General features: G+C 50.2%; 2 protein-coding genes across 6 annotated transcripts in view; both read left to right on the top strand.

Annotated features, from left to right (window-relative positions):
• Nucleotides 1–23220, top strand: part of ADAMTS17 (ADAM metallopeptidase with thrombospondin type 1 motif 17) — a 273147-nt gene that overhangs the window by 218355 nt on the left and 31572 nt on the right. The window contains exon 22 of one of the 3 annotated variants that reach the window (XM_039844086.1): nucleotides 10032–12255. The exons of 1 other annotated variant lie outside the window; for it this stretch is intronic. In XM_039844086.1, the coding sequence (XP_039700020.1) occupies nucleotides 10032–10100 (69 nt within the window). In that variant the 3' untranslated portion in view covers nucleotides 10101–12255. Of the gene's footprint in view, nucleotides 1–6047; nucleotides 6520–10031; nucleotides 12256–23220 lie in introns of those variants that run through there. One more of the 3 variants, XM_039844084.1, reaches the window with a different exon arrangement.
• Nucleotides 16297–22052, top strand: LYSMD4 (LysM domain containing 4). Of its 3 annotated transcripts, none has more exons than XM_039844094.1 (3): nucleotides 16297–16389; nucleotides 17537–17827; nucleotides 19846–22052. In XM_039844094.1, exons 2-3 carry the CDS (start codon nucleotides 17546–17548, stop codon nucleotides 20455–20457), a joined length of 894 nt encoding a protein of 297 aa, XP_039700028.1. In that variant the 5' UTR covers nucleotides 16297–16389; nucleotides 17537–17545; the 3' UTR covers nucleotides 20458–22052. The 3 variants fall into 3 exon arrangements, with proteins under 3 accessions (XP_039700028.1, XP_039700027.1, XP_039700026.1); XM_039844093.1 differs by lacking the exon at nucleotides 16297–16389 and adding an exon at nucleotides 16396–16565; XM_039844092.1 differs by lacking the exon at nucleotides 16297–16389 and adding an exon at nucleotides 16396–16620.

The following is a 23220-nucleotide window of genomic DNA, read 5'->3' as shown; positions in this document are numbered from 1 at the left end:
TGAAGGCCAGCCTGGCACACGTGGCCAGTTCCTGCTGCCCGGGGGTGAGTCCCGCGGCCTCTAGCACCCAGAGGCTTTGTGCTGGTTGTAAAAGCATCTTTTCCTTGGAGGTGGGGGGAGCCTAACACACCCCAGACCACTGGACCCCTAAACACTTGGCTGATGACAGAGCGTGTCCTTGAGCCCTCCTGGGGTTTCCCTCCCCAGTTTAGGGAGTAGGTGTCGTGCAGTGGCCTCCAGCTCGCTCACCTGGTCTGAGTAACTGGACGTCATGGTCCTTGTGGGTTCTGTGCAGGGTCTGGGCCGTGCGGACCCTTTGGGGGCTGTGTTATTCCAGAGTGGGAGAGTTAACATAAACGGGTTCGTAGATGGGGTTTTTTGTTAACATTCTTATTTGTGTGCGTTTGTTTTCTGTAAGCTCCACCGGGGCAGGAGGCTCGTCCCTCCTGTGCGTCACTGGACCCCGGTGCCAGCGCACGCATGCGTGAAGTGACCACGCGTTCCCTTGGCTAGTTACAACTTATCTGAAATGTTTAGATCATGTTCAGAGAAGCTGAAGTCGAGGATCGTTTTGCATAGACCTTAAATAATATAAATATCTGCATAACGAGCCACAAGTCAATGAAAATAAGATGTTTGTAGATTTCAAGTTCTCCGCCATGTCAGCCATCGGTTGCCAACAGAGACAGGTGTTTCCAGGTGGTTGCCATGGAGATCCAGGAACCGCTGGCTCTCTTCTTTATTTTATCTTTGGAACAGGAGAGTGAAAAGACCCAGGAGCTGAGAAAGTCTGGTTCGGGGAGGATCTCTGTGACGCTTGCTGTGGCGCCACCATCTGGTGCTTCTGAAACAGAAGTATGAGCAGGAGGCTTTAGGGAGCTGTCGGGACCAGTCCGCGTGCCTGGAGGGGTCACTCTTTTTTTTACTTGTATTATTATTATGAGTCGCAGGCGTGCAGCACAATGGTCAGGCATTTATGTAATTTACAAAGCATCCCCCGGTCACTGCAGCAGCCACGCGGCACTGTGCCTGGTCATTGCATATGATCGAGTCTGTTCCCTGTGCTGGACTCTCCATGGCTGTGACTCCTCGTTTGTGCTTCTCCGTCCCCACACCTTTTGCGCCCAGCTCCCCAGTGCCCCGGCCCGCTGGCCGTCACCCGTTTGTTCTCTGTATCTGTGGGTCCGTTTTCGTTCTGTTTGTGAGTTTCTTTTGTTCCTTAGATTCCACTTAGAATGAAGTCGTAGGGTGTTTGCGTTTGTCTTCGTCTGACTCTCTCACTCGAGGGCCATCCATGTCACCGTTGCAAGGACCAGGGACCGCCCTTGCCGCTCGCCCTGGCGCTGTGAAACTGTCACCCCTTGGCTCCGAAGCGCTTCTCAGACACAGGTTCTGCATTGCCGGGGATGGTATTCAAAATTGACCAAGAAATTAGAAGGTTTTCCTCCTGGAATTTCTTAAGAGAATGCTGAGATTTCCCTTGGAAAAGACTAAACATTCAGGTCTGGGGTGAAAAATCCATCCTGCCGTAGCAAAAATGCAGATGACCCAGTGACCCAAAGGGTCCCTTGGCAGCGAGAGTCCAGTCAAGCCAAAGCTGAACTGCTTTCCAGCAGAGCAGTGAGGACGAGGGTCAGCACACCACCAGGGCCACCTAGGGACCCGCCAGTCACGGACAGTCACCGTGGTCCAGCACACAGAAGTTGCGTACGGACGTGGAGGTCGGCCTGATGAAGCTCGGGGGGAAACACGGGTGTCTCTGCAGCTCCCAGCGGGCTCCCTCCTAGTTTTCCCACGTCCTCTCTCTCTTCCTCTCTCTCTCCTTCGTGCGTATCGTCTTGCTGTCTCACTTCTCCCTCCCTCTATCCGCCTCTCCCTCCTTCTCTCCCCTTCCACGTTCCGCATTTTTTTCCCCCACTCTCTCCAAGTTCATTTTCCACTTCTGACTTCGGCCCTGGTCATAGGTGGAAAGACCCCCACTGAGGTCCCACTCAGAGGTCTGCAGGGAGAGGCGAGCCCCTCGATTATCAAGTACCTTTAAAAATTCACTCACCTGGGGGCCTCGCACACTAGCTGTTCTTTCGAAGTTTTAGAGACCTGGAGCTCGCTTCCCGCTTGTTCCGTGTATGCCAGTCACGCACGCAGCAATCCTCCCGCTCACGATGTTATCAGCAGCAACCAGCTTTCTCACCCCTGAGGTTAGCTTTCATACGCCAGTTGACAGTTATAAAACAGCAATTCAGGAAGGTCCCATCCAAAAATGGCTATGTATTAACACGTCGTTAAAATAGTATATTGCGAAGTCAACATACGCTTGTAATTATTGACACATCAAATACTGGAATATTTGGAAAGCTTAGTGGAAGCTAAACACCGTTTTTATTCAACTGGGATATAATAAAGGGCAGGAGTGGTGTAAACGTGTTGGTTTGATGTGTTAATGGTTCTGGCCCGTATTCCTTCTTACGACGTTAAGTATATAATATATCCACTTATGTTACATTGTGTTTTATTTTTATCCCGTATATACCTAATGGACGTGCACACACAAATGCAGTGCATACATGTGAAGCGTGACCGTGGGATTAACACGGGATAGTCCATTTTGGCTAATTTAATGGCCCCAGAGCAATTTCGGCAGAGTCCCTGCGTCCTCTGGAGGGAGGCCATGTCACTCAGTTAGGACAGAGGCTCCCAAGGTAGCTGCGACACCCATGTGAACGTATAAGTTATGGAATATGTAAGTTACGTCGTGACTTGTTTATTAAATGGCTAGTTAACAATACAAGTCGAACTTTTATCGAGCAGCACGCGTGACTGGCATATAAGGGGAGGGGGAAGGAGACACGGTTCCCGTCCTCAGAGAATCATAGGGTGTGTAATTGGAACAGGCCTCGCCCGTCTGATTGCGGCACAGAAACACAGGCCAGTAGCCAGACGGACCCCATCAGGGCAAACCGCTCCCTAGACTCACCCGAGAGCGTGCTCTCCACATGCAAAGCAGCCAGGCCAGAGCACACAGCCCCGGCCACCTCATCGGTCAGGCTGTCACACCCTGGTCACTCTTCTGTCCTCATCCCCCCAGAGCCAGGCACCAAGCAACCAGGGACAGTCCCTACGCCCCAGAGGCCCCTGAGACGATGCATACTAACCCTTCCTTGCCCGTTCCTTCCCACGGAACCCCAGTAAAAGCTTTTGCCTCCACCCGCACAGCCCCCGACTCCCTCGGCGTCCTGGCTGACGCTGGTGCTTCCGGTCGGTCCCGCTCCCTTCTCTTGGGGACTGAGTCACACACTGTCTTCTCACTGGCAATCGTCCCTTCATCCGTGGGCCTTGCTCTACCTCAGATTTCCATTATATGCTGCATTTTACGGCAGGACGTGGACAGGGAAGTCGTCCCAATTTGGGAGACATTTCGAAAGGACGCACGGGCACACACTCTGGGCCTGTGTGCCTGGTCACGCAGGTTCCATGGGAGGGGAGCCCATGGGTCACCGGATTGTGTCTAAGCTGGTGGTCATTGGCCACCTCCTGCCTCGCCAGCCCACCCACCCTCCGCTGGCCTTCTTGCTCAAGCAGGAAACAAGCCGGAGTCTTCCTGGCTGTCTTTGGAAAGAGAAAACACTACTAAATCAAACACCAAACGATTTATTCCTATCTCGTTATTGTGCAGGCTTCCTGGGGTCTTTGGGCCTTAGCCCACTCGCTCTGGACTCCAGCCTCCTGCAAGGCCCCAATACACGTTAGCAAATCAGAGCTGAAAACAGCCCCCGAGAGTCTGATGGCGTGCCGGCTGTGGGGTCCAGGTCCCAAGGCAGATTTATGGGTGAATCCACCTCAAAAGGAGGTCCTGTTTGGGTTTTTTGAGTAATGGAGATTAATCCAGGGCCATCCATCACTCTCCAGAGTGGACACAGCTGCATTCTGCTCCGGGACACCGAGGCTGGGAGGCACTCTCGTTAATGGAGCCCATGGAAACCTCACAGAGAGGGTCCTTAAAGGAGACGTAAGGATTTGGCAGGCAGAGGAGAGAGAAGGGCGTTCTGGGCAGAAGGAACGGAGATGGACGGGAAGTTGCTGGAACGTGGGGTGCAGCCTTCTGGGGTGATGGGAGTCGAAAACGGAAATGCAAAGACCAGCGCGTTTCCAGCTTTGCACCCCCAGGGCCCAGTCCTTGGTCCGGTGCAGGTGAAGAGCTCAAAAGAGATTTCTGGATAAATGCATGAGCACAAGAGGTGGCCGTGGTCAGGGACACAGGACCTCGAATGCCAGACCAGCAGGATCTCACCTTCTGCTCAGAGCAGGCTCACTGGGCTCCAGGCCAAAAAGGATGCCTGATTAGACTTGGCTGCTTCTGAGAGACCACGCCAGGACAGCCAGGGGTGTCCCTGGACTAAGCTGGTGGAGTGACTGAGTGAAGCCACGCGCCTCAAATAAATAGTTCATACTGTTCGTCCCTCGAGGATAAAATCCGCTTCGTGGAACCTGTCTCATTCTTCCTCGCGACATGTGCAAAGCATTAGCCAGCAGACTCCCCTTCCTGGCTGGTTTAGAGAGTAAAGATTTTTGCCAAGGTCACACAGCGTATTAGGGGTGAACCTGGACGCAACAACGATGACCTTTGGCCCCTGTCCTAACTGTATTTCTCTCCTTTTGTGTGTGTTTGTCTGTTTGTTTGTTTGTCCCTGGCTTGGCCAAGGGCCCGGGCTGATCTACCAAGCCATGGACCGAGGCCCCCTCTGCCGTGTGTGTGTCGGGGGGTGAGGGGGCAGGGCACTCCCTCAAGGCAGCAGAGACGCTGGCTCCCCACAAGGCCTGCAGCCTGCTCACAGCGCTGTGTCTGAGGCTTTGTCCTCCCATAACTACCTCCTCTGGGGGCCAGGTGGGAGGGGATGGCTCATGTCCGTTGGAGAGAGAACAGGGGGCCCAGCCGAGCCCCCCGGGAAGTGCGCAGGTGGCGACACTTCCCATCCGTGTGCCACGGAGGCTCGCTTCGTCCAGCAGACGTCCTCGGCCCTGCAGAGGACCCCAGCACCTTTGTGACATCCTCAAGCCCTCGCTCTGGCACTGGAAAGCTGGCCTCCCGGTCCTGTTCGACAGTTTTCACCAATGTTAATGAAGCCCTGGCTATGTGCCACGCGCTGTACTGGCTGATGTGCACGCAGGAGTCACCACCAGCGCCTAGCGTGGGCTCTGCGTCAGCGACAGGATGCAGAGGTAAATAGGACGAGCATCGTCCTGCCCTCGTGAGCTGACAGTCCGAAAACCTTCCATTTCGGTTCAGTACAGTTGCAGGAAAGAACAGCAGACCTCGCCGACCTCGGTGGAACACGTGGGTCTAGCCTCGTACCAGCTGCGTATCAAACAGTGTGAAAACAGAAGTTTGGCTGAACCGCAAGACGATAGAGACCATGTGCCTGAGACAGTGCCTGGCCAGAACTGTCCAACTGAGTGGCAAAGCCAGACACACGTCTCTTAACTCTGTCACTCACTTTATGGGTCTGAAAGCATGGATGACAAAAAGATTTCGTGGGGCAGAGCTACTGGTGTGCTGTGAGCCTCACTCCAGAGCTGCTGGTGGAGAGAGAGAGACGCTGCCACCCACCCCTCTTTAGTGGGGGGCATCGTCCCCTCTTTCCTTAGGCCCAGAAAGAGGGGACACCACACGTACCCAGAAGCTTGAGCAACACCGTGCATGGGTGCCAGGCTCGCACCTGAGAAATCTAAAAGAAGGTAAGTGTGGGCTGTGCCTTAGCCTGCTTAGGTTTCCATGACACAATGTCACAGCCGAGTGGCTTTGCCCGCAGAAACGCATTTCTCACAGTTCTGGAGTCTGGGACATTCCAGATCAAGCCAGGGTTTGGTTTCCTGGCTCACAATGGCCGCTGGGTTCTCACAAGGCCTTTCCTCTGAGTGTACTTGTGGGGGCCGGGGGCTGGGGAGGGAGGCAGAGGGGGAGAACACTCTCCGGCGTCTTGTCTCAAAAGGACAAGTGGGTCGGGACCCCACCCTTATGACCTCATTTAACCCTATTTACCTCCTTATAGGACCTATCTCCAAATATAGTCACCTCGTGGCTTAAGACTGCCACACGTGAATGTGGGGGACACAGTCCAGTCCCTAGCAGGCTGCCTAGGGAGAGCAGAGCAAAGGGGAGGTGGCCGCACCAGGACCGGCCTGTGCTCCCAGAGTGTGTCCGAATATGTGAGCTACATGTACGAGAGAGAGCCAGTGTGGGGGGCTTGGGGCCCGGCTCAGAAGCCTGTGTGCTGAGGGGACCACAGCAGGGCCCAGCCGGGATCTGCCAGTACCCCAGGAGCTGAAGAAGGAGCATCGGCCACGGGGGAGGAAAACACGTCGCCCCCATCAGCTCTGCAGGTGAGAGATCTCAGCACATGGTGGCATCACGGGCACGTGTCTCCAAATCGCCCGTGAAAATGCTGTAGGACAGCGGTCCCCACACCCCAGGCTGCACAGCAGGAGGTAAGCGGCAACGGGCAACGAGCTAGCGAAGCTTCATCCGTATCTGCAGCCGCTCCCAGCGCCAGCATCACCGCTTCAGCTCCGCCTCAGATCCTCAGGCGTTCGATTCTCATAGGAGCTCCGGTCCCTGGTGCCCCAAAGGTTGAGCCCGCTGCAGGAGGAAGGTCAGCCTTAACTGTCCACAAGGGCCAAAGAATGCTTGTCCTCTATAGCCGCGTCAGTACCCGGCAGGTACACACTTTCCTGCTCCCCTTCCCTCCCCGCCCTCCCCGAGCCCACAGATTAAGAAGGACCCAAGCAGGTTTCCAGCCCAAGCCAAAGGAGGAGGAATAGTCTCGACTTTAAATAAGTTCAATTTGGATTATTAAATGGAACTAGATATTTTTATGACTGAATCGAGACCACATTTTGCAACTGAAATTGACTTGAAGTGACCGGGCAATTGTTTATTCTTACTTAGGAGGGTCTAGAAAATTCATGGGCCAAAGTTTTCATCCAGGGGGCCGGGGGGAGACCCAGCCCCACAGAGTGGACTTCCAGGAACAGCAAAGGGGCAGCAATAAGACGATTCGAGAGTCCCTGCTCCCCGGAACTTCAGTCTGCTCAACGCTGCAGGTACTGGGCCTTCTCATCTTAAAATACATAACCACATGTGTTCATTGTTGTTCACGCTAATAACGGTAGCTGGACCGATCGCATTAAATAGCGCCTTAGTGGTACACAACTCCAAGCTCACTTTGTGTCCCCACAGCGGACTGTCGTGTTTAGGTCAGTTTCCGGCGCTATGGGGCTCTGAGGAACTAAATCGCCAAGTGCAAGGAAATCTGGCCTAATTCAACTTTTAAATTTTATACGGAAATCTGAAACCTCTCCTTCTCGTTCAGTCTCCATTTAGAGCTTTGAAAATACAAAACGTGCCGTATATAGTTTCTCCCCAGACACACGCCGAGCGCCAATCACTCTCTTCCAGAAAGCTCTGCATCCGGGCAGCTCTCTGGCCCTGGGGATCACCGATGGAATTGGACCGATCCCAAGGGCTGGTTACCACACTACGTCATCCGCTCGTGAATATCACTGAATGAGCTTTGTTTCGAGAAACCTGAAACCTTCGACTTTGAGCTCGCTCTGCAGTATGATTAATGGTAACACAAATAAGTTACTCCCGCAGCTCAGACTCTGATTCACGATTAGTTCTTCCACAGTGGCCCGGTGCTAATGGCCAGCCCCGGTGGTCTGCTTGCTACCAGAATCCCATTATCGAGTCTGCCCTGTGTTTGACAGCATTTCTCCTGGAGCCCAGAATCTACTCAGGGGGAACATGCTTATTTAATGGCTGCATACAGTTGGCCGAAGGAGCACAGACAATACAGAGGTGACCACACCCGCCTTCGAGAGACAAGTAAGAACATACAATGTACTTCGAAAATCGGTTTTCCCTCGAGTGGATTGTGTTCCTCATAGCTCAGGAAATAGGTGCCTTCGCGATGCCCTTGGGACGAGGGCAGGGAGAGAAGGCGGCCTGCGAACCATGACCTTGGGAGGCGGCAGGGGTCGGTGGTTGCACGCACAGGAAGCGGAACTGTTACGGGCCCACGGGGTGAAATGTGAGGTTGCCTGAAGCTGTGGGGAAAGAAGAAATGTTAGGGAAGAGGAATGAGCGGAAAGGCAGAAGAGGCAGACGGCAGAGAAACGTGAATGCACGTGAAGAAATAAGAACCCTCGTAAAGGTAACTGCATAGGTAGATACACAAGACAGCAGCTATGAATGAAACGCTGTCTCTCCGGAAGTGGTATCCTGAAGCCCTAACCCCCAGTGGGATGTCATTTGGAGACCCAGCTTTTGGAGGTAATTAGGGTTAGATGAGGTCGTCACGATGGCCATAATGTCCTTGTATATAAAGAGAGAGAGAGAGTTAGAGACAGACAGACAGGCAGACAGACAGGAGAGCTCTCTCTACACCATGCGAGGACACGGTAAGAAGGTGGCCATCTGCCAGCCGGAAGGAGCACCCCATCGAAACTCAACCATCCCAGCACCTTGATCTTGGACCTTGGGCGGCAGGAAAATCATGACCTTTGGCATCAAAGAAACCCGAGTCGAAGTCCAAACCCTGCCACTCCCGAGCTGCCTGATCTGCAGTGAGGGCCCGAGGCAAGTAAACCCCCCAGGTCGGACCCCCTGCGATGCCCCCTGCTGGCCGGGACCCTCACTCTGGGTCTCTAGTTAAGCTGCCCGCAGAAAAAGTAATCCTCCGAAAATATGAACGCAATTATCCAGAGCCTCAGATTACCCAAATTTTTTTTTTACCTACAATGTCCAGCATTCAACCCGAAATAGCCAGCAGTGATATTGAACATCTTTTATGTGCTTATTGGTAATGTCTGTGTCTTCTGTAAAGAAATGTCTGTTCAAATTCTTTGTCTATTTTTAAGGGGGCTATTTGTCTTTTTATTGTTGAGTTACATGAATTCTTTATATATTCAGGATATCAGACGTATCAGATATATTTGCAAATATTTTTTTCTAGCATGTGGGTTTTTTTCATTTTCTTGATGTTATTTGATACACGTTTTTAGTTTTGATGAAATCCAGCGTGTCTGTTTTTTCTTTGACGGCTTGTGCTTTTAGTGTGATATCCAAGAAAACTTTACCTAATCTAAGGTCTCAAATTTTCAAACCTATGTTTTCTTCTAAGAACTTTATAATTTTAGCTCATAGATTTAGTTTTTTATTCATTTGGAGTTGATTTTGAAATATGACGTACAATAGAGATTCAAATTTTTTTTTTTTTAATGAGGATACCCAGTTGTCCCAGTACCGTTTGTAGAAAAGACTGCTCTTTGTCCATTGAATGATCTTGACACCCTTATCAAAAATCAATTGATCTTTAATGCGGAGATTTTTCTGTCAATTTTATCCCATTGATCTATGTGTCTGCTCTCATGCCAATTTTGATTACTGTAGCTTTGTAGGAAGTTTCGAAATACGGACTTGTGAGTCCTCTAATCTTGTCTTTGTTTTTCAATATTGTGTTGGCTACGCTGGGTCCCTTGAATTTTGGTATAAATTATAATATCGGTTTGTCCATATCTGCAATAAAAAGTTGGAATTTTGAGAGAGATTGAATTGAATCTGTAAATCAATTTAGGAAGAATTGCCATCTTAATATTAAATTTGCATGAACAGGAGATAGCTATTTATTTAGGTCCTTTTAAATTTTTTGGTTTTCAGTATTTGAGTCTGGCACTTCTTTTGTTAAATTTCTTCCTAAGTATTTTATTCTTTTTGATACTATTGTAAGTGTAATTGTTTCTTAATTTTATTTTTGGAATGCTCATTGCTAGCATATCTAGGAATAAACTGTGTTTTATATATTGATCTTGCTTTATGTACCTTTGTTTAGCTCATTTATTAGCTCTGTTTCTTCATAGATTTGGGGGGGAATTTTCTACATACAATATCATGTTGTCTGCAAACAGAGATAGTTTTACTTCTTTATTTCCAATCTGAATGACTTTTATTTCATTTTCTTTGCTAACTACTCTAGCCGGGGCCTCTACTGCCGTGTTCAGTAGAAGTGGCAAGAGCAAATATACTTTTCTTTTTCCAGATTTGAAAAGGTAAGCTTTTAGTCTTTCATTATGAAGTATGATGTTGGATGCCATTTATCAGGCTGAGAAAGTCCCTTCCATTTCTAGTTTGTTGAATGTGTTTATTATGAAAGGGCGTTGGACTTTGTCAGATGCTTTTTCTGTGTCTGTTGAGATGATCGTGTTGTTTTGTCTTCTATCGATTACATTGATTGATTTTCATATGTCGAACCAACCTCTTATGTGTCGATTCGACAATCTCAGATATATAATCCTTTCTATAAACTGCTGGATCTAGTTGGCTAATAATTTGTTGAGGATTTTTGCATCTATATCCGTAAGTGTCACTGGTTTATCGTTTTCTCATGATGTCTGTCTGGTTTCGGGATCAGGGCAGTAATGATATCATAGAATGAGTTGAGAAGAGTTTCCTCTCTTTTCTGGTAGAGACCATAAAAGATTTGCATTCTTTTCTCTCTAAACACTTGAGGGAATTCACCAGGGAAGCCCTCAGGCCTGGAGTTTTTGCCATTTTTATAGGTCGGCGCTCGCTGCCATTGCTACGGTGTAGACGCCCCTCTGGGTGTGGGTGGGGTGGGCAGACTCAACATCTATCTTCTAATGATGGAGCCCAGAGGTGCCCGTTGGGACGCATTGCAAGGAAGCTAGATTATGATTCTCTTGACCGTGTGAATCACTCACTCATCAGTGGGCCGCTCATCACTTAAACTGATGTTGGTCCGGTCGCAAAGCGGTCCGTGACGTGGGCCCACAACATGAATTGGGTTGGCAAAGAGAGAAGCGTGGGTGATTTAGGAAGATGACCACGTGCCTCACCTCTGACCTTCCCTGCTTAGCCACCCTTTGAAGTGGCAGAGAGAGGGGGTGGGACACTCATTTGTTTCAAGTCAGTCAGAAAGTTTAAAAGTTGACATTTCCAAAAAAGCCCCCAAATTGAGCCCATTTGAGTATGACGTTAGTGTTCATCAAAGAAGGAATTTCAACTCAGCAGAAAAAGGGGGAGCTGCTTAATAAATGCTTCCGGCACAGCTGGCCATCCAGCTGCAAGTCTATCAAGCAGGACCCGGGTTTCTACCAGACACAAAAAATAAATTCCAGAACAATGAAAGATGCAAATGTTTTTTTAAAAAAAGTAATGCCATTCAAATCTTAGAAGAAAATGTAGGTGATTACATCTACAGGAAAATTTCTCTGCCAAAGCAGGCAATCCCACAGCTATAAAAGAAAAATCAGCACATCTGACTGTATGAAAATTTAAGATTTTTGAACGGCAAAAGGGACCACCAACACATTTGATATACACACATCAACTCTGGAGATAGAGGTTTGCCATGCTGAGGAGGTAAAGGCAAGGGGTTCGTGTCTGCTAGGTTACATCATAAGAAATTGCCGTTTTTGTTGGCCAAAACTGTAAAATATCAACAATCTCATATAGTTCAAACCGATACAATACCAAAAGAAAAAAAGGCAAATAACCAAATGAAAAAAAAATGGCAAAAAGAAGGCATTGCAGCAGAGATTTCTAGTTGCTTATTCCAGTTATCATTCCCCTCTGCTCTTTTTCTCGGTAATAGACTTCCGGTCTTACTCAGGATAGAAACTCAAAACTAAATTTCCAAGCCTCTCTTGCAGCTAGGTGTAGCCCTGTGACTAAGTTCTGACTCAGTATCTGCAAATAGAAATATGGCATGTTATGTTCAGGAAGTCTCCTTAAAGGGAGGGAGTGCACCCTCCTTTGTGCCTGCCTCTCTCCTGCTGCTTGGAATGAGGGTGCGATGCCTGGCACTCCAGCAGCCATCTTGGAACATGAGGCTGAGGACAACGAAAATAGCCTCCGCTGCTTTGGGGTTCTCTGAACCGAATCCAATTACCACGACATTTCACAGAGGATCAAATCTAAATGTTTAACATAAAAAAGGTCTTCGAACTTGTTTGTGGTTAGAAAAATTTAAATTTAAGAAACAACTTATCACTTCATACCTAGCAGACTGATAAAAATAAGTGTTCATATGTATTGTAGTGAAAGGGGTTCTCTAAAGATCATTGCCGAAATGTGAATTGCTGTGGCATTTTTGGAAAGCAACCTGGCAACGCCTAGTAAAATCACATTTACATATACTCTTCAAACCAGCAGTCGCATTCCTGGGAGTCTAACTCAGAGTTATAAGAGGCTTCGTATATGAAATCGATTTTAATAATCTTTTCTGTAACCTACTACGTCTACAGTCGTACCATTTTAGCATGTAATTCACATAAAAATTATAAGCGAGACCTGTCCCTGCCCAATCCTAGGGGACTGGGGAGAAGGTGGGGCCCACAGAGGTGCTGGTCAGGCCCCCCGAATCTGGCATAATCCCCAGGCACGCCCAGGGGAGCCAGAGCTGAGTTCAAAGGCTGGCATGGGAAAAAAGCAAGGTGGGGGTTGGGAGGACACCGAGATTTTGCTCCTGAGAAGGACAACGTGGAGGTGTTAAGATGTGTCTCTGAAAACTTTAGAACACCCTGCCGTATACCCCCAGGGTCTGGTGAGGTGGCTTTTCGGGTAAACACAAACTAGAGACTGTGACTCCACAGAGCAGCCAGCCTCAGGCTCCAGGCAGGAAGGGGAGGGCCAGGCGGAGGTCAGTCTGCGGTGACCTGGGTACTTGGCCCAAGGATGGGCTTTCCCAGGAGGGCTGCACCAGGTCTGAAGGTTGGTGGCCTCGCTGATGTGTCCTAGAACAGTTTGCCCTGTTTGTCAGGCTCCTATTTGCAGGCACCTCGCCACACCTTGGCCCCGGGGACAATCCAATCCGACACAAATAAAGCTGCTGACAAACTGGCTTAAAACTCACCTGAAAATCCTGTCCCGAAATCAGAGCAGATCTGAGCCCCAAAAGAACCCCACACAACACGTCCAGCTACCTAAGTTAGGGCGAGAGTGTATATTTTGTTGAAAAATGACTTTCATGCGTTTATGGTGTCCCCCGTGGTAATATCGATAGCCCACATCCCCAAATGCTCCCTCTTTGCCAGGCACCTGCCCCATACCTGACAGGTGGCAGCACCCCCTGTAATTCCAGTGTCTGTCTCAGATCCCATGCTATAGATGAGAAAACTGAGGCTCGCAGAGGTCACAGAATTCTCCAAGAGGTTCTGAGGGATGACACTGGATTCAGAGTCAGGCGTGTGATTTCGGTACTTATGTCTTTAATCACTGTCCTACGCGCTACCTCCTCATAACGTGAGTTAGCGCGTGCAACAAAGACATTTAAAAATGCAAATGCACATAAATAAGGCAATGAACGTCACCACTAGAACATTCTTTGTAACCCTCAGATGGATGTGGGTGGTTCTCTGGGGTATTGTCCCTTATTTGCTAGAGATTTTTAAAACAGCGTCTTTTACTCATATACATCCTCCCGTGAAATTAGGGTACTTTATTCCATTTCGTAAATGAGCTGATGAATTCAACCTAAGTCTCTACTATTGGACACTTTGGGTTTTTTTTTCCATTTCTCACCATTAAGAACAGTCCAGCAGCCTTTTAACGCGTGCTAACGATTTCCTTGGTGAAGTCCTAAACGTGGCAGACAGAAGCAAAGAATGTGCAAATTAAAATTTATCGCTAGAGCATGAGGTCAGTGTGGGGGGCTAGGTCAAAACGGGGTTCGCCTTCTCCCACGGCCGCATCAGAATTACAACCAAATTATAAATCAATCAGCTTGGAGAACCCCCTGAAGTCTAGTTGAACGTATCACCTAAAACCGAAGGCATAACGAAGAGGCCACATCCAGGAGAGGTGTTGACGAGAAGCTTGGCATCTTGCTGCCCCGACATCACTAGGGTTCTGTTACTAAGTAAAGGATATTGGGTAAGCAATTTGCGATTCCTCTCACACTAGTTTTCCATCTGTAAATTGGGGATTATAATAATACCTACCTCATACGGGTGTTGAATTCCCTGGTCCCCAGTAAGGACTCAGTATATGTTAGCTAAATTATTGTCCTTCAAGAGAGAACGAAGCAGAGAAGGAAAATAATGTCGGCATCTCTATAAAAATAGTTCTGACCTCACAGACCCCAGGCAAAGGTCTCAGGGACTCCCAGAGTCCCCAGACTACACTTTGAGAACTTCTTCCTTAAAGAATCAGATTGTTCTTGGGTGAACTTGCTAACCAAGCCCCAGTGGGACGCTGGAAGACACACAGCATATCATCCTGTCACCTTTATGAAGTTTGGATAGTTTTTATTAACAGACATGACTTGGTTTTGATTTTTCGAAGATCTGGCATAATCTGTCATGCTCTTTTCCGTATGTGGCTTTGTTTTTGCCCATGTTCCCCCTAGAAATGTAAGCCCCTTGCAGGATGGCCATCTTTTGACCACTGTGGCCCGGGGCTTGACACACGGAAGGAGATCCACGGACATATGCTTGACCATGTTGAACGTGACCCAAGCCCTGTGCTCCTGGAAAGAGTGAAGGTTAAGGAAACCCTCCCCCTCCCCTTGTTGTGTTCTGGAAAACGGCTTATTGCAAAGAACTGCCCTTCCTTCTCCATGTGACTTATGTAAGACTCATAGATCCCCCTTTCATTTACCTTCAAGGCCAGACACAGACCCTCTGAATTCCCTTTCTTTGACTCATAAATGATTAGCTGAGCCTCTTGTCCCCACTGGTCATTTGGAACAAAATGCTTATTAACCAAACTTCCATTAAGCTCCTGTCCTTCATCCAGGTCCCTGCATGAACTTCAGACCACCTTCAGTCTGGGCCATCGACTCTCGGATGCCGCCACCCTTTCTTCCCACTTGCCCACACCTGGTTCCTTTTAGCCTTGTTTACTCCTCTCTATAAAAGAAACTTTCTGCCTAACTCGAGATGTTCGCAGACCTTATACTCAGGGCTTTCTCCCAGTTGCAATAGTCCCTTTCTCCCCTAGCAAAAATCCTTTAGAATAAAGTCTCTCCTAAGTCTGGATTTGTTTTTTATTGGACATGCCGAGGGAAAGAAACAACCGGAACTGATCAGAGAGCAGCTGTATTAGTTAATTCAGCTACCCAGGTGATCCTGATCTGATGACTCTCACTTCAGTCAGACTTTCAGATCCTGACTCCTAGACTTGCCGAGTCCCAGTGGGCCCACCGGGGCTCGCCCCAGCCATTTGGGCCCGAAGTACAGCCACTAAAAAAAGGAGGGTGCCTGAAAAAAAAACGGGCAAAATGGCAGCGAACGCCTTGGAGCCTTCACACCATCCTGGACTCTGTCTGCAAAGGTAAGGCATTTGACTTTTACTCTAAGTGGGATAGGAAGCCATAGTAGGGGTTTCTGAGATCTTATTGTTTTAATGCCTTTGCTTCGTTAATTCGATTGCTAGTAAGGTTTAATTTTTCTTCTCTGGTAACTGCATTTTTCGGTGAATTGTCTGCACCCACTTATCTACTGAGGTCTAGTGTCGTTATTCATTTGCTGAGGTCTCTCTCAATTAAGAATTCTAATCGTTGACCGTGTTTTTTTTTTCTTTGTATTTATTTTACCCAAATTACTGTTTTGCTTTTTTAATTTTGATTTTCTTTTTGGGGTTGAAGTTTTAAGCATGTGTGAGAGAGAGCTCATCCACCACGTGTACGCTTAAGGAGTCCTCTGCCATCTTGCATTTGTTGAAGTATTTTGGTTCGTGTCGCCGTGTTTCATTGTTTTACGCTGGTGGACTTTTTTATCCTTGGGGACCGGACCGAGCAAACTCCCCCTGCGGCCCCCTCGCCCACCTGGGCGGTGCCAGAGGGTCCACTTCTCGGCCAGAGGCCTCAGCCAGGGACATCCCTGTCCTGGGAATCTTCCTCCTTGTTACTGGCCACTGACACACAGGGCGGGGCCATAGTTCCCGCAGGTGAGCAAGGTGAGGCTCAGCTGAAAGCTGGGAGCGAAGCGTTAAGACGACTGCCGGGCAGCTGCCCGTGGGAACGCCCGGCCGCGCCCAGGCCCGTGCCGCGTGCCTGGCTCCCGGGCCGCGGTCCGGGCGCGTCGCGTGCGGACCCGTCGGACAGCCGGCGCGTCCCAGTGCCCGCCCACCACTGATTTCATTGGCTGCCTCGCCGGCGCGTCCCAGTGCCCGCCCACCGCTGATTTCATTGGCTGCCTCCCTGGCGCGTCCCAGTGCCCGCCCACTGGATTTCATTGGCTGCCTCGCCGGCGCGTCCCAGTGCCCGCACGCCGGATTTCATTGGCTGCCTCGCCGGCCCGCCCCCGAGACCTGATTTTTCGCAGCCAATCGGCAGGCGCGGCGGCGGGGCGCGGTGAATCCTGGGAGCTGAGGTACTGGGGTTCGCTGCGGGTTGGGGGCCTCTGGGCCTGTTCGGGGGGCAGCGCGGGCTTCTCGCCACTCCGTGGCTTAGCCGCGCTTGTCGGCTTGGGGGCGGGCCACCCTCCGGCAGCCGGAGGGGCGACGACTGCGACCGTCGAGGGCGGGCCTGAGGTTGCCGAGGTTGGAGGTCAGAGGTGGTGCCTTTGTGGAATGTTGGGGCCCCCTCCCTTCCAAGCGCGGAGGCGGGCCGCTCCTCGTTTTTTTCTGTCAGCCCGTGTTTGCGGACCCCCTTTTCTCACGGGAGTCACAGTGAGAGAGACGGAGGCCTGGTAGCCTCCGGGGTCCCTTGCGGGCCCGACCTCGGGGAGTGCGGAGGAGGGGGCGCTGGGGCGGCGACCCCCGGGGACGCACTCGGGGGTGCAGGGGTCGCTCTCGGCCACTGGCTGTCCCCGAATGGGCCGCTCCCTTGTGGCTCGGAAGGGCCCGGATGCCAACTCTCTTTGAGGCTGTCATTCCCCATATTTGAGACTCTTCATTAGGTCACTTTGGAGAGGGGACACAGGGTATGATGGCTTTTGCACTTGGCTGGAAATGAACATGAAAATCAGAGGATGTAATGAAAGCAAAGGGACTTGTGAGAAACTGGACGAATTTCTTTAGTCGGCAGAAATTTTTCCCTGACTTGCCCTACATAGTATTTAATTTAAATACGAAATACGAGTGTTCTTAGTTTTTCTAATCAAGCGGCCTTAGTGACGATACTTTCGTGTAAAGCTGAACAATAATTTTTTGCACAGCGATTTCGAATTAAGATTCTGGGTGCAAGGATCCCAGCCGTGCCTTTGCTATTCAGAGGCCGCAAAAAGGTTTTTTTTTCCTCCACATCTGTGGTTTTGGGGAGACACAGGTGCGGATGAGGAATGAGGGGTCAAGACGAGGGGTTCTTTTGTGTTCTGAATATGTAATCAGGAAAAAAAGTGTCTTTATCTGCCTCTCGCCCTGTATAAACACATCGTTTTGTGCTGATGTGTTTTGTGTTTTTTTTTTCGGTACTTAAAATTAGGAGAAAGAGTCCTCTCTAACGAGACACCGATCTTTAACGTAGTCAGGGGACTGAATGTGCTTTGTCTGGAATTAACGCTGGGGTTTGGTTTTCAGTTTAAGACAATGAGGCAGAAGGGAGTGCTAACCAAGCCTTTCCAAGGCCCAGCCCTGGTCTGTAGGACTCCGACCAGCCAAGTTTACGTGTTTGAGAGTGGCGGCGGGGACTCTGGGCACTCCTCCGAGGAAGAGTCCCCGCGTGTGGCTCTGCGGCCGCGGGGCCAGGAGCGCCAGAAGAAGGGTGCCCACCACCCTCGGCGGCCGGGAGCAGGGGGCGTGGTGCTGCTGCAGCGGGAGCTGGCGCTGGAGGACAGTCTCAACAAGCTCGCCCTTCAGTACGGCTGCAAAGTAAGGAACCCCCGCGGGCGCCGGTGCCACCGCCCCTCCGTGTCCGCGTAAGCGGAGTCACCGATGAGTGGCGCTTGCCGCCCCCTCCCGACCCCCAGGGGTGATGGGGGAGGCCTCCTACAGCGTAAAGGGTTCCCCCGTTAGTGGGAGATGGAAGGCAGGAGGAAGTAGTCAGTTCTGCAGCCGAGGGGTCGAGAAGGGACTCTCAGGTGACGAGGCTGTCGCCTCTCTGCAGACTTCTCCTCTTCCCTGTCCCTCCAAACTGAAAGGCTGAAACCTTTTTCTGTTTGTTTGTTTTCTTTTGAGCACATTTTCTTTGAGACCTAAGGGGGCCAGGGAGAACTTAGATCTGAGGTTTCTTTGGTACCCTTGGTTTTTTTGGCTGCTTTTTCTGACCCATTCTTGCTGGTTGTAACTTACTCGGTTGGAACTGCATGATCTAGCCTTTGTATGCTGTGTATCTATATAACGCTGTTTCTCTTTTTAATTATGTTTTTAGCATTCAGAGTGATTAACAGTGGCAAAGTAAGTAGGAAAGTATTTATAGAATTGCTTTCTCCCGGTTGGAAACTGTTTATTTCATTTCGCTAACACTGCTACAGCTTTGTATGGCTTTCTCTAAGGCTATCTGAGCAACTTATTTTAAAAATCTTTTCCTCCTCAAAGTGTCTCATCTAACTAGGTTCAAATGGTTAAACACACGTGTGGGGTGGCGTGTCTCCCAGGGAAATCAACAGGCTGCTCCCAACCAGGGACACAACAGCGGTTTTAAATTGTCCTGAGGTTTATATACTTGACTCTTACCATCAGCGTGTGCAGGCATATTGTATGTTTTATAGGACATGAGCCAAAAAATGAATCCTGCCCTCCGCAGACCCGAATAGATGCAGTGGGCTTTTTGGAATGGTGATGTTTGATAAATCCGTGACGACTATATATAATGCCTCCAATAAGTGATCAGTTTTCCTCTTTAAATAAATAAAGTTGATTTTATTAGAGGCAAAGATAAAAATGTCTCTAGCACCTTATATTTTAGTTTCAGGACATAATAAATTAAAAATGTTCCCCACTCCAATTGAATTAGATGATTAAAAACAGTTGCTAAATAATTAAAATAATGGAGATAATTGATTTGAATAAGGCTCTTTCTACTGGACTGTTGGCCGTATTTACGCTAAATTAAAACTATAGACTGTGTGATGCTTTCAGTAAGTTTTCAAACATTAGCTGGAGGAAGTTTATCTTTGACTTACAATCCCCCCAGCCACACACACATACACACCCTTAAATCTTAAGATTTGATTATGGGAAGAGTTTCTCATGAACTTTGTTACTTTATGAAACGCATGATTCCCAGCCTGGTTCACGATTCCTTACATGTTTCTGATTATTATACAAAGTTGTAAAATCCTCAGAGTGAATTAACCCTAGGTCACTTGTATTCAGAAAAATAAGCTTGTCTGCCGCGCAGTACTTCCGGGAGAGCAGACGGAAGAGCCACGCGAGCACAGCCCATAAAACGTTATTGCTGGTAAACGAGGTTCTGAGTGTCCGGCTGGCTGAAGCTTGGCATTTGCTGATAACGTGCAGCAGCTTCTGCGTTGGGTTCGGACGTGGCGGGGGTCAGCCAGACGGGGGCGCTGTTGCCCCAGAGTTAACAGAAGTAGAAGGGCGAAGGCATTCTTTTTACTCGCGTGGTGGTTTCACCTCAAAGCATTTTGTTGCAGTGACACTTTGAACAAACAGAAAAGTCTTCTCCAAAACGGATCTCAAATGGTTCAGACTTGCAAACGTGTAGGAAAATTTGATGATCGAGCTATATATTAAGGCTGAGTTAAAGCTCAGAAACGAAGTTCTCAGCCTAAGCTACTTCTGTGTACAGGTGCAGTTTTCAGTGTTCATCAGATTCTTAAGCGGGTGGGCTCGGACCGTCCACCAGGAAACTTAGCCCCGCTGTGGATATTGGTGCTAAGGAGCTGTCTGTGTTTCGTGATGTTTGTCTCCGTGGCTTCCCTTAGGTCGCAGATATCAAGACAGCCAACAACTTCATCAGAGAACAAGACCTATATGCTTTGAAGTCTATTAAGATTCCGGTGAAAACCCATGGGATCCTAACAGAGACCCACGAGGAACTCAGACCCCTGGCGAGCCCCTCCCCGGAGACCAGAGTGACCTTCGAGGAGCATCCAGACCAAGACGGAACAGCCGTAAGCGCCAGCGCCCCGTCCAGCCCGCTGACGGATTTCTTCAGGGGCATTGACCAGAATATTGAGCGTGCGGTGCAGTCAGAGGTCTTCATCAACGACAGTCGCTGCGGAGAGACAGCCAGTCAGCCGCTCCTTCCGGCTCCTGCCAAGTCGCCGAAGAACGGGGCCGACTGCGGGATTCAGTGGTGGAATGCCGTTTTCATTATGCTGCTCATCGGGATCGTCTTACCCGTGTTTTATTTGGTCTATTTTAAAATACAAGCCACCGGCGAGATCCCCAGTATTTTGAACGCAACTGCCGTCCCCAATGGCTCGGTGGCAATGAGTGCAGCCCGAGGGCCAGCCCCCAAATCAGCAATTCCGGTAGCGACGGTCCCCGCTCCAGACAACCAGCTCAGGCACAGCACCTGGGGGGGGGACTAGCTGTCCTTTCTGAAGTCGGGCTGCAGCACTGGGGCCCCTGCTGGGCATCAGCTGCCGTCGTCATATCCTAGGGTGCTGCGACATGGGGACACGTTTCAGAAGCCACCGTCGTGTTCTCAATTCAGGCCCTAATTGCCTCATCTAATCCAAGGCCGCGGGGCCAAAACGCCAGCACCCGCAGCCCCTCCGTCCGGGAAGTCGTGGCAAGAGAAACAGATGCGACGAATGTCGTGTCTTGAAGGCATTTGGTGGACTGGCCGTGAGTGTCTTCACAGTAGCACTGCATGGGCCCCCAGCGGGGGAGGGGACGGCCTGGGCACGCGGACCTGCAGTGTGGGAACTCCCAGGGTCGGCTTCGGTCACCTGGCTATTTGCAGTGTCCCTCGCTTGCTGTGGAGGGTTGACTGGCTCTGACAAATGGTGTTCTGTGTCTCCCTGGCAAAGGTGCTGTCCCGTAGCGGTGAATGTCACTCTGTTGTAGCGTGACAGACTGTAATTAGAACAAATCCTGCTTCGTATCTGCCGTGCCAGTTAGCTGCGTAGTGTGACACCCGCGTGTGTTTGATGCTGCCACGTGGTGTGGCCAGCACTTCCAGGCCAGAGCATTTGGGGCTGGTGCCCGCAGAGGTCGCTACCTGGATTCCCCAGGCCATCTTCCTTGGAGTTCTTGCTGGCCAGAGTCCAGGGCTGAACAGAGGGAAGGATGATGCCAGTCACCGAGGTCCCAGCGTATGACACTTCTCAGGCCGAGCAAGCTCCCGTGCTTGCTTCCTGCTGCTTCCCCGACTGCATTCTCAGGAATTCTGGAGCCGCAGGAGATGAGGGTTCAGTGCATTTCTTCAGGTGACTTACACTCTACGTGCAGGGTGGCTCCTGATGGTAACGGAGGGCCTGGAGCTGGCCCCTGCTGTGAAAAGGGGCCTGACACCTGTTGGCCCGAGGTTCGCCCATCTTCTCCCATTCAAGGCAACTGGGTGCTCTGTGCGGATGGAGGGGGGCATGGGTTGGCCTCTGGGGACCTTCGGGTGGAGCGGGGGTGGAGGGAGAACCTGCTTTGACAAGGTCGCACCTCGGTCTCACAGAGGACTAGAAATGGGTCTCCAGGGTTCGCCTCCAGGGAGGGGGGTCCGCCTCCAGGGAGGGGGCCGGCGCACACCTGCTGAGCTTTGGGCCCGGCTCGGGCCTTTGACACTTGAGGACACAGTGGTAAATTGAGAAGATTCATCCTAAGAGGAGGGAGGGTGGCAGCAGCGTCCTGGAGGTGGCCCCCAGGTCCTCGCTCCCCTCTGTTTTGTGAAAAACGATTTCCCCAGGTTCAGTGAGTAACTTTAAGTATCTTCAGTGTTCAACGTGTCCTTCAAAACCAGGACGGCCTTCGGGACAGGAGCTGGCGAGCGTTTGCTTCAGGAGCGTTTCGCTGATCTGCCAGCCCGATGTCTGCTTGCCGGCCCAGGAGGCCACGGCTTTCTCTGTTTGTCACTGTTTTCAGCAGGCAGGGCTCAGAGTCCTATGGTGAAATGATTTTGCCAGGCAAAAAATGAATAACTGTACCCTTTCTTCAAATGGAATAAAGTCATTTCTTCTGTGAAGGAAAATTGAGTCTTCTTTTTTTTTTTAACTGGGGGGTCAGTTCAGAACTAAAAAGTGCGGGGCAGTGTTGGAGAGGACAGAAGTGTCTGTCCAGAGGGCCAAGGTCACCCCAACAAAGTGGTGGCCAGCACACTGTCCTGTACAGCACGCTTTAAAATCGTGAGAATAGGTGCACATACGCGATGCCACGAAGCTCATTTTCTTCCTATTTTACTACATTTTTAGTGTGTTTCGGGAGTTGTTTGAAATGAACGATAGTCTTGGGCCTTTGGGTTGAGCTGCTTAACGCTGTGGAGACCTCGGGAGTTGACGCCACCAGGCAGATCACGCTCCTCTTTCCTCTGGGGGACGAGGCTGCGGGGACCAAGCGAAGCCTCGGGGTCACCCGGAGCGGGACCGCCCCTCGAGGCCATGCCTGCCCCTCTCGGGAAGGCAGTTCTTTAAGCCGCCCCCGGGTTAACTGCGAAGACAGCCTGGGGGTGAGGGAGGATGGTTCGGGCCTGAGATGATGCCTCATACACGGGACTTGAACATTTTTCCTCCTTCCATTTTATTTTGTATCGAGATACAGTGGACACAGCGCACGGTACCGTTGTAAGGCGTACAGCGTAACGATGTGACTCACACACGTTCTGAAATGATTATCACGGTGTAAGTTTGGTTAACATCCATCATCTCAGAGAGAAAAGCTCGCTTTTCCCCTTCGCTGAGAGCTCTGGGATTTGCGCCCTCAACTTTCCTGTGGACCACACGGCAGCGCAGCCATCACACTGTGCGTTGCACCCGTTCTAATTCATAACTGGAAGTTTGTCCCCTTTAACTACCTTCTGCCGATTTCCCCTCCCCCTCCTCCCTGCCTCTGGTCCCCATATATCTGATCTTTCTGTAGGTTTGGGTGTTTTTGTAATCCACACGTGAGAGAGGTCATACAGTATTTCCCCGACTGCCTTATTTCACGCGCTGTAACGCCCTTGAGGCCCATCGGTCTCAAATGGCAGGAGTTCCTTTTTCATGGCTGAATAATATTTCTGTGTGTGTGTGCGCGTGTGTGTCACAGCTTTATTCATCCATTCGTGGACACTCGGGTTGTTTCCATGTCTCGGTGGTTGTAGATAAAGCTGCTGTGAGCGTGGGGGTGCAGAGAATCTCTTCAGCACAGGGTTTTCATTTCTT

Source organism: Pteropus medius, unplaced genomic scaffold (assembly GCF_902729225.1).
Source record: "Pteropus medius unplaced genomic scaffold, Ma_sr-lr_union100, whole genome shotgun sequence".
Classification (NCBI taxonomy): Eukaryota; Metazoa; Chordata; class Mammalia; order Chiroptera; family Pteropodidae; genus Pteropus; species Pteropus medius.
This window is presented reverse-complemented; position numbering and strand designations above follow the sequence as displayed.